Genomic DNA, 10,949 nt, shown 5'->3' on the forward strand with positions numbered 1-10,949 from the left:
GATGGTCTCGATCTCCTGACCTCGTGATCCGCCCGTCTCGGCTTCCCAAAGTGCTGGGATTACAGGCTTGAGCCACCGCGCCCAGCCACAAAAGAACGAGATTTAATGGATTTACCGTTCCACGTGACTGGAGAGGCCTCACAATTGTGGCAGAGGCCAAGGAGGAGCAAGTCACGTCTTACATGTGCACCTGCTGAATCTTTACTACCTGCTTTTCTGCTTGGATCACAGCATTCTGTTTGTTGAGCTGAACTGTAATACCTAGGTAATAGAATGTCTTAAAAGCTAGAGACAGGGAGGCATAGTCTTCTTGACCACTCCTCACCCGTCTGTTCTTCCCTAAAAACTGAGGAGGTCATAGACAAAGATGAACTTCTAACTGCCAAGAGAGCTGCCTTGTGGCGAGTATGAGTGCCACGTGATCCTGCACGTGTTGAAGGATCAGCTTCTCCTGCGGCCACTTCGCTGAGAACCTGTCAACTGGTCTAGTTTATTTGGCTTTTCCTCAGCCCTAAAGGACTTTGGCTGGGAGATGAAATTAGAGGTGCCTTCAAGATGATTAGGATGCCCATCTGTGGGCCTAGAATTATCTTGAGAAATTATTATGCTGTAGAAATAGATCTGAAAGCATAGGGACCAAGGTTGGTTTTTTGGCTTTTTTTTTTTTTTTCTTTTTTTTGAGACAGGGTCATCTATCTTCCAGGCTGGAGTGCAGTGGCACAATCTCAGCTCACTGCAACCTCTTGCTTCCCGGGTTCAAGCACTTCTCGTGCCTCAGCCTCCCGAGTAACTGGTATTATAGGCATGTGCCACCATGCCCAGATAATTTTTGTTTTAGTAGAGACAGTATTTCACCAATGTGACCAGGCTGTTCTCGAACTCCCGACCTCAAGTGATCCATCCACCTTGATCTCCCAAAAGTGCTGGGATTACAGGCGTGAGCCACCGTGCCCAGGTGGGACCAACCTTTTAACAGACGTTATCATTGAATGATCTTTTTAAAAATCTATGTTTTCTAATTCTGTAATTAAAAACTTTTTTTCTTGTCACACGGGCAATGTGCCAACAGTGTGACAAGGTTTGAGAGTGGCACGTCTCACACATGGATGTGAACACCCAATCATCACACTCATGAATTACAAAAGGATCCAAAAATAGACGTTTTTAATTTAAAATAATGGTTTAAATTACTTAGCTTACTTTTTTTTTTTTTTTGAGATGGAATCTCACACTGTTGCCCAGGCTGGAGTGCAGTGGTGTGATCTCGGCTCACTGCAACCTCCACCTCCCGAATTCAGGCAATTCTTCTGCCTCAGCCTCCTGAGAAGCTGGGATTAGTAGTGTGCACTACCACGCCTGGCTAATTTTTAAATTTTTAGTAGTGATGTGGTTTCACCATGTTGGTCAGGCTGATCTCGATCTCCTGACCTCGTGATCTGCTGACCTTGGCCTCCCAAAATGCCCAATGGCTTATTCTTTTTTTAAATAACAGCTTTATTGAGATACTAATCATATACTGTGAAAGTCATCCTGTTAAATTATCCAGTTAAGGGGTTTTTAGTATATTCACAAAGTTGTACGACCATTGCCACACTCAGTTTTATGTTTCAGGGTTCATCTGTGTTGTAGAATATGTCAGTACTTACTTCATTCCCTTTTTTTTTTTTTTTTGAGACAGGAGTCTCGCTTTGTTGCCTAGGCTGGAGTGCAGTGGCATGATGTTAGCTCTCTGCATCCTCTGCCTCTGAGTTCAAACGATTCTCCCACCTCAGCCTCCGAAGTAGATGGGATTACAGGCACGCGCCATCATGCCCTGCTAATTCTTTTGTATTTTTAGTAGATATGGGGTTTCACCATGTTGACCGGGCTGGTCTCAGACTCCTGACTTCAAGTGATCTGCCTGTCTCAGCCTCCCAAAGTGCTGGGATTATAGGTGTGAGCCACTGAGTCCGGCCAGCCCTGTTTAACTTGTTGAGGAGCCACCTAACTCTTTTCTGCAGTGGCTCTACCATTTTATATTCCAACCAGGAACGTGGGAGACTTCCAGTTTCTCCACATCCTTGCCAACACTTGTTATTGTGCCATAGTTTTGATGTAACCATCCTAGTGGGTATAAAGTGGGTATAAAGTGGTATTTATTCATTATCACTAGTTATTTACAAAAAGAAAATCCTGCGCAGACCGACCGTGTTCCTTCAAACACACACTTTGTTTCTCCCCAGCTGAAACAGAACCGCATGAGGGAAAAAGGAAAGTGGAATCTCTGTGGCCCATCTTCAGGATCCACCACCAGAAAACCCGCTACATCTTTGACCTCTTTTACAAGCGGAAAGCCATCAGCAGAGGTAATTAGTCAGTCTCTCTTGGCCTTTCAAACTCAAGTCACCTTTGGAGTTACTGAGCTAACCACAATCATTCTCACAACCTCTGCAAGTCATGGTTTTTCTTACCACTAAAAATAAGGGGGAGTCGATGTTGGCTTGAGTTTTGTGTGTGTGTGTGTGTGTGTGTGTGTGTGTTTTGTTTTTGAGATAGAGTCTCACTCTGTCGCCCAGGCTGGAGTGCAGTGGCAAGATCTTGGCTCACTGCTAGCTCTACCTCCTGGGTTCAAGCGATTCTCCTGTCTCTGTCCAAGTAGCTGGGATTACACGCACCCGCCACCACACCCAGCCAATTTTTGTATTTTTAGTAAAGATGGGGTTTCACCATATTGGTCAGCCTGGTGTTGAACTCCTGACCTCAGTTGATCCACCTGACTCGGCTTCCCAAAGTGCTGGAATTACAGGCGTGAGTCACCGCTCTTGACTTTTTTTTTTTTTTTGTTACTGAAACAGGGTCTCTTGCTGTGTTCCCCAGACTGGAGTGTAGTGGTACAGTCATGGCTCACTGCAGCCTCAACCTTCTGGGCTCAAGGGATCCTCTCACCTCAACCTCCCGAGTAGCTGGGACTACAGGTGTGCACCACCATACCCAGCTAATTTTTAAATTTTTTGTAGATGGGCCCTCACTGTGTTGCCCAGGCTGGTTTAACTCAAGTGATCCTCTGGTGTCGGCTTCCAAAAGTGCTGGGATTATGCCACCTTGCCTGGCCTAAATACTTTTTTTTGTTCCTCCTCCAAGGACTGTCCCATTGCAATACTGAATGGTTTTTTTTCTCTTTTTGAGATGGGGTTTCACTCTGTCACCCAGGCTGGAGTCCAGTGGCATGACCTCAGGTCAGTACAACCTCTGCCTCCTGGGTTCAAGTGATTCTCCTGCCTCAGCCTCCTGAGTAGCTGGGATTACAAGCGCCTGCCATCATGCCCAGCTAATTTTTGTATTTTTAGTAGAGGCAGGGTTTCACCATGTTGGCCAGGTTGGTCCCGAACTCTTGACCTCAGGTGATCCGCCCGCCTCGGCCTCCCAAAGTGCTTGGATTACAGGCATGAGCCACTGCACCCAGCCTGAATGCTCTTTTTGATCAAGGGTGGGGAAGGTTTTTAGACCATGGACTGATGCTCTTTCCCCATCTTTTTGACAGAACTCTATGAATACTGTATTAAAGAAGGCTATGCAGACAAAAACCTGATTGCAAAATGGAAAAAGCAAGGGTATGAGAACTTGTGCTGCCTGCGGTGCATTCAGACAAGGGACACCAACTTCGGGACGAACTGCATCTGCCGTGTGCCCAAAAGCAAGCTGGAAGTGGTAATGTCTGACGCTCAAGCTTGATGTTATTTTCAGCTCAAAAGCTCTAGTCGACTCCAAGGGATCTTAACGTTATTTGGTTGGGCTGGAATGTCGTTTTATCCCTGGATATCCTGCTGGCTCTCCCTCGCGGGAGTGGGTCTCTCTGTTCAGGAATCCGTGTGAGGCAGCGTGTGGCTGTGAGTGTGTTTGTTAGGTCTGGGGCCAATCTCAACTCCACCTTTGGGCAAATTACTGAACCCCTTTCCTCACTTAGGAAATAGTGGTGAAGAGCCCTAATCCCGAGGTGGTGGCAGGGTGACATCAGGGAAGGGTGGCCACTGAGTTCCTGTCTTCTTTCCCTCAGTCCTCACAGTGATACTTTAACATTACCATCACTGTCTTTCCCCCTGCCCCCCGAGACGGAGTCGCCCAGGCTGGAGTGCAGCGGCGCCATCTTGGCTCACTGCAACTTCTGCCTCCTGGGTTCAAATGATTCTCCTGCCTCAGCCTCCAGAGTAGCTGGGATTACAGACGCCCACCACCATGCCCGGCTAATTTTGTATTTTTAGTAGAGATGGGGTTTCTCCATGTTGGTCAGGCTGATCTTGAACACCCAACCTCAGGTGATCTGCCTGCCTCAGCCTTCCAAAGTGCTGGGATTACAGGCGTGAGCCACTGCACCCAGCCCAGTGTTTTCTTTCAGAACTTTCTGTTCCAAGTACCACTCCTAGGCCAGGCACCTCAGGAGTGGTGCTGAGGGACAGGAGCTGAGCTCCATCCAGCCCCAAGCCCCTCTGAAAGGCAGCTGTGGCCTCGGCACACAGTTGTTGGCCCAGCTAGAAGGTCAGGCCCCACCGCCCATCTGCCAGCCTGGCCTTGTCCCCAGCTCCACACAGGTGCCTCTTCACACGGTCCCTTCATGCTGCAGTGAGACTGACAATGGAGAGCTGCGGCTGGATCTGAGGACTTCTGTACTGAGCAGTGGGAGCGAGCAAGGGCTGCCTCCCCAAGGAAAGACTAGGGTGTTGGTTTTCTGACGGAGGCAGGGAGGGGTGGCAGAGTGGCAGAAGCCCCCCCTCCCCTGAGTGCCCAGATTCCACAAGGGATCCAGGTCAGGGGGCTGGTGGACTGGGGTGCTGCTTCAACCCAGTGGCCAAAACAGCCTGCTGTAGACTTATCTGGGTTTCATCAGAGGATCCTGTTTACTTAAACTAAGGTCTTGCTCCTCCAAAAAAAGAACTGAAAAAGTAAAATAAACACAAGCCACTGTTCTAGGGCTTTCTGGCCGGCCAAGCATTGGGCCGCACCAGGCCTGGTGGACAAGACCCTTCTTTCTGGGGGCTCTGGGCCAGAAGGGTGTAACTCAAGTGCATAGCCTCCTGCCCTCTTCCCCCACCAGAGTGTCCCAGCCCAGAGGCCACCCTGAAGTCCCCAAACAGTAGCGGAGCCACTTCTGCTTATCGCAGGTTCTGTCATGCTCACTTAGGGGAATAACGAGACTCATTCACACCGATTTTCTTGACTGGCAAATGTGTGTTGGATTTGCATAACGTATTATAACTACACATACAGATGTAACCTCGGTGTCAATAGCAGCTGTTTCCACCATCATGAGGGAGCCAAATTTTCCCTGTCCAGAGCTGTCACGGAAGGGTTTCTGAGGTGTGTCCCTATATGGCATGGGGGCAGAGGGTTGCCACGTATGTGACTGTGCAGGGACAAGTGTGGCACAGTGGCATCATCTCAATGTCCTCCTCCATTGCAGGGCCGCATCATCGAGTGCACACACTGTGGCTGCCGTGGCTGCTCTGGCTGAGGCTGGCGCTCTCCACCCTGGACTCTGGACTTCGCAGGTTCCTGCCTGTGGCGCCACCCCCTTCCTGGGAGCAGCGAGCAGTGCCCCAGGCCCGAGTTGGAGCACGGTCTCTACGGGGAAGGCTTCGCTGTCCATCAGCTGTGATTTGTAAAAATAAAATCTTTAAACCGCTCCGGCCCCACGTCTATTCTTTCAGAACATCGGCCTGTGGAACCTGGCGGGGCGGCACCAGGCCCCAGGGACCAGATGCCCCAGCCCCCTTGTGGTGTGCAAGGTGACACGCAAAGGTACTGGAGCTGGAAGACCCAAGGTGACATGCGAAAGTGGCTGGAGTTGCCGTTGGACCTGCCGGGAGTACAGGCACCTTGGGCCTAGTGTGTGTCCTCACACCAACACCCGTGACACACTGCGGCTGTTCCTTAGGGCCTGGCTCTTCCCCCAGGCAGGAGGTGACACCAGCTCACTTGTCCTGGGGCTCCCACAGAGCACTGAGGGCCGAGCACTGAGGCCGGGTTCAGCTGTGCTCCCATCACCTGCCCCCAAGGGTACATTCGTCCACATCGGCCTCCTTGCCGGTGTCGTGGTCCTCCTGGGGCTTGGTCCGGAACTTCTGCCAGGGGTGCGGGGTTTCCTCTGCGGGCATCACTGTCAACCAATGCTTGTAATAGGCTCGGAAGCCGTCAATCTTCGCCAGGTAGGTGTTCCTCCCTTGGTACTGGAATTACAAAAGCGAGGCTAGAATCACTCCTGTTACCTACAGCTAATCCCAAACCTCGGCAGCTGGCTCAGGCCTCAGGGAAGCTGGTAGCTGCCATTTTTCCCTTCCAGGTGGCTGCAGAGGACAGGGCAGAAAAGCTGTGAACACGCACTATGGGAGTAGCTTACTTCAGAGAAACGGGTCCCAGCTGGGCACCCTGGGGCAGGCCCAGAGCCATCTGCCTGATAGCATTCCGCTGTGCTCCTCCAGCCACACTTACCACCCCAGGCCCCCAAGCTAGAATCACTGGGTCCCACCTGCCTCCACAGCCTGCCGAGCCTCTCCCGCTCAAAGCCAGCTCCCTCTGACCATCATCTCAACACTGCCGAGATAGGCTCCATGGAGATATGGGGGAAAAAGAAAAGACACACCAGACAGAAACAGAGAGCTGGCGGGGGAATATACCAAAAAAAAAAAAAAACCAGCCAAAAAGTACTATCCGACATACAGCTACTACCACACGATGACAAAAGGTTTGGCCCGGTGCGGTGGCTCACATCTGTAATCTCAGCACTTTGGGAGGCCGAGGCGGCAGATCACTTGAGGTCAGGAGTTCGAGACCAGCCTGGCCAGCATGGTGAAACCCCGCCTCTACTAAAAATGCTGGATGTGGCGGTACATGCCTGTAGCCCCCAGCTACCTGGGAGGTTAAGGCAAGAGAATGGCTTGAACCCGGGAGGCGGAGGTTGCAGTGAGCTGAAATCACACCACTGCACTCCAGCTTGGGCGACAGAGCAAGACTCTGTCTCAAAAAAACAAAAAAAAAAAAGGTTTGACTCAAAAGACTGAACAATTCTAAACCTTAAGGTGCCGGATACAGCCTGAAAGCAAAGAAAGCAAAACTCAACAGAATGACGAATATAAACAAGGACACCATCGTGAGGGAATATGAGTACAGATGCTTCTAACACCACGGTTCCACCCCCAAAAACCCACCGTAAATCAAAAATCAATCTGGCTGGGCATGGTGGCTCACTCCTGTAATCCCAGTGCTTTGGGAAGCTGAGGCAGGTGGATTACATGAGCTCAGGAGTTCCAGACCAGTTTGGGTAATATAGTGAAACCCTGTCTAAAAGATTAGCTGGGTAAAAGATTAGCAGGTACATGCCTGTAGTCCCAGCTCCTGAGGTGGCTAAGGTGGGAGGACTGCTTAAGCCTGGGAGGTCAAGGCTACAGTGAGCCATGATCATGCCACTGCACTCTGGCCTGGGCAACAGAGTGATTCTGTCTCTTTTTAAAAAAAGAAAAAATTTGGAACAGCACAGGGGCTCACACCTGTAATCCCAGCACTTTGGGAGGCTGGGGTGGGTGGATCACGAGGTCAGGAGTTCAAGACCAGCCTGGCCAAGATGGTGAAACCCCGTCTCTACTAAAAAAAAAAAAAAAAAAAATTAGTCGGGTGTGGTGGCAGGTGCCTGTAATCCCAGCTACTCAGGAGGCTGAGGCAGGAAAATCGCTTGAACTTGGGCGGCAGAGGTGGCAGTGAGCCAAGATCGTGTCACCGCACTCCAGCCTGGGTGACACAGTGAGACTCCATCTCATAAAAACAAAAGGAAAATGCATCTATTGCTGGCAACACAGCAGAGGGTCCTGACTTCATAATTATGCAAAAGTGACATAACATTCAGTAGAAACTAACCCTGCACAAAGTCGATCCTTACAGAGTTACATCCTGATAAAACTACTGCAAAGTTGAAAAATCCTGTGTAGAACCATCTTTAAGTCGGGGACATCTGTCTGTGACTTAAATATGATACGCTTTAGGCCTGTGATAGTCTTGTGACTGTGGAGTTGAACCCCTAGTGAGCCCTACGCCAGCGGGAAGAGACAATCCACTAGGAAGATATGCACAACATGTAATCAACAAAAAACCAGTACCCAGAATGTGTGTGTGTGTGTGTGTGCGTGTGTGTGTATGTGTGTATAAACACCCTGGAATCAATGAGAAAAGACTCGCAACCAACAGTTCAAAGCACAGACACACAGTTTAAAAATGCCCAGCTGTGCCTTCAGCCAGGCACAATCTCCACTGCTGTCCCACCCATTTGTAGGAAGCCCTCAAAATGGCATTCAGCTGTGACACCCGCACGGCACTCCTGACCCTGCACCTTCTGCCTGTGTGCGTCCCTGCCCATTTACTTGTCTCCGTCCCATCCGGGTTGTGCTCCAAGCCACAGTGGCTCTGGATGCTCCAGAGGTGCTCGGCACAGAGTGTGACTCGATGGACCCAAAAGCCAAACCCCCAGAGCCTGATATCCTCAGCACAGCAGGAAGAGGCTGTGGTCGTTAACAAAGCAGATTTCATGACTCTGCCCTGCTCCTGCTGATAGAGGAGGCAGAAAGAAATTATTTGGGCAGATGGTAAGGGCAACAGAGTCCTTGGTGAAATTTCCCTTTTAATAAAAAGCGGCCCCCAAATCATTTCTTTTCTAACAAAAGAGCAGCCTGAAAAGTCGAGCTGCAGACACAGATAAGCAAGCTGGAAGCTCGCAGGGGTAAATGCTGGCGGCTGTGCCAACAGAAAAAGGCTACCCGGGAGCCAGTGTGTTCAACATGGGGGCCCCATCTTCCCTTCTTTTGTTGCCATGTGTACAGTAAAGAACCAGGCAACATGGCACTGGAAACCTATCTGCATAATAAAAGGTGAGGGTGGGGTGCCAGCTTTTATAAGAGCTATGTAAATGGTACACCTGGTCCAACCAATCTTTTGTGTCCTTTGTAAATCAGACACCACTTCCTCCAGCTCATCTACAAAACCTCTTCATTTCACGGTGGAAGCGGCAACCCATTTCTCTGGCACCTCTCTCTGCAGAGAGGTTTTTTTTTGAGATGGAGTCTCGCTGGGTCGCCCAGGCTGGAGTGCAGTGGTGCGACTTTGGCTCACTGCAAGCTCCACCTCCCGGGTTCATGCCATTCGCCTGCCTCAGTCTCCCAAGCAGCTGGGACTACAGGCGCCTGCCACCACGCCCAGCTAACTTTTTATATTAGAGACAGGGTTTCACCGTGTTAGCCAGGATGGTCTCGATCTCCTGACCTCATGAACTGCCCGCCTCAGCCTCCCAAAGTGCTGGGATTATGGGCATGAGCCACAGTGCCAGGCAAGAGCTCTTCTCTTCCGCCTATTAAACTTCAGCTCTTAACCTCTTTTTTTTTTTTCTTTTTTTGAGACCGAGTCTCCATCTATCACCCAGGCTGGAGTGCAGTGGCGCAATCTTGGCTCACTGCAACCTCTGCCTCTTGGGTTCAAGTGATTCTTGTGCCTCCCGAGTAGCTGGGATTACAGGTGCCCGCCACTACCCAGCTAATTTTTGTATTTTTAGTAGAGACAGGGTTTCACCACGTTGGTCAGGCTGGTCTCGAACTCCTGACCTCAGGGGATCCACCCGCCTTGGCCTCCCAAAGTGCTGGGATTACAGGTGTGAGCCACAGTGCCCAACCTTAACCTCACTCTTTTTTTTCTTTTTTCTTTTTTTTGAGACAGAGTCACCAAATGTGGTGGGTCACACCTGTAATCCCAGCACTTTAGGAAGCCGAGGCGGGTGGATCACGAGGTCAGGGGTTCGAGACCAGCCTGGCCAACATGGTGAAACCCCGTCTCTACTAAAAATACAAAAATTAGCTAGGTGTGGTGGCGGGCGCCTATAATCCTGGCTACTTGGGAGGCTGAGGCAGGAGAATTGCTTGATCCCAGGAGGTGGAGGTTGCAGTGAGCCTAGAACCTGCCACTGCATTCCAGCCTGGGCGACAGAGGGAGACTCTGTCTCAAAAAAAAAAAAAAAAAAAAAAGAGAGACGGAATCTTGCTCTGTAGCCAGGCTGGAGTGCAGTGGCGCAATCTCGGCTGGTTCAAGCAATTCTCCTGCCTCAGCTGAGTAGCTGGGATTATAGGCACGCGCCACCATGCCCAGCTAATTTTTGTATTTTTAGTAAAGATGGGGTTTCACCATGTTGGCCAGGATGGTCTAAATCTCCTGACCTTGTGATCCACCCACCTCGGCCTCCCAAAGTGCTGGGATTACAGGCGTGAGCCACCGTTAACCTCACTCTTTACGTGTCCCCATCCTTGATTTCCGTGGAGTAAGACAACAAATCTCGGTGATTCACCCCAGATAACAACGCCACTTCATTGCCTGTCCAGTCCCTGAGCAAGCAACAACCTGTTTGGAGTAACTGGCAACGTGCAGGTGCTAGGGACCCAGATGAGCACGGCAGACAGCCTCTGCCTCCAGAAGCCTGATACAGGGAAGGCCAGGGCTGCCCGTGAGCACGTGACCTGAGACTGTAGGACATGGCATAAAGGAACAGAGCGGGGGGAGGGGAGAATTTCAACCCAGGTCAGCGTGGCAGCCAGCTGGGCATCTCTGAGGGCCACTTAAGCAGAGACCTCCAGGAGAAAGAGCCCACCACATGAAAGTGGGTGTCACCCAAGGCAGCAGGAACACCAATCCCCTGAGGCAGGCAAGAGGCTGGTGGCCTTTGGAACTGACAGAAGGCCACTGGGATGAACAGAGGCAGCAAAGGCAAGGCTGGCCTGAGACATGAGATGAGCCACATGGACAGGGACTCAGGCTGTGGTCTACAGACTTGGGGACTCCTCCTAAGAGAAGCTGCTGGGGCCGGGCGCGGTGGCTCACGCCTGTAATCCCAGCACTTTGGGAGGCCGAGGCGGGCGGATCACGAGGTCAGGAGATCAAGACCATCCTGGCTA

At 50.8% G+C, this 10,949-nt stretch overlaps 2 protein-coding genes across 5 annotated transcripts in view; one reads left to right on the top strand and one right to left on the bottom strand.

Annotated features, from left to right (window-relative positions):
• Positions 1-5,658, top strand: part of BUD31 (BUD31 homolog (S. cerevisiae)) — an 11,009-nt gene extending 5,351 nt beyond the window's left edge. For all 3 annotated transcript variants that reach the window (XM_011943805.1, XM_011943804.1, XM_011943806.1), the window contains 3 exons: positions 2,223-2,345; positions 3,521-3,687; positions 5,435-5,658. In XM_011943805.1, coding sequence (XP_011799195.1) covers positions 2,223-2,345; positions 3,521-3,687; positions 5,435-5,485 — 341 coding nt within the window. In that variant the 3' untranslated portion in view covers positions 5,486-5,658. The remainder of the gene's footprint in view (positions 1-2,222; positions 2,346-3,520; positions 3,688-5,434) is intronic.
• The window catches only part of LOC105513049 (pentatricopeptide repeat-containing protein 1, mitochondrial), a 45,532-nt gene continuing 39,755 nt past the window's right edge, over positions 5,173-10,949 (bottom strand). For both annotated transcript variants that reach the window (XM_011943793.1, XM_011943794.1), the window contains one exon: positions 5,173-6,200. In XM_011943793.1, coding sequence (XP_011799183.1) covers positions 6,015-6,200 — 186 coding nt within the window. In that variant the 3' untranslated portion in view covers positions 5,173-6,014. The remainder of the gene's footprint in view (positions 6,201-10,949) is intronic.

Source organism: Colobus angolensis, unplaced genomic scaffold, assembly GCF_000951035.1.
Source record: "Colobus angolensis palliatus isolate OR3802 unplaced genomic scaffold, Cang.pa_1.0 Scaffold222, whole genome shotgun sequence".
In the NCBI taxonomy this organism is placed as follows: Eukaryota; Metazoa; Chordata; class Mammalia; order Primates; family Cercopithecidae; genus Colobus; species Colobus angolensis.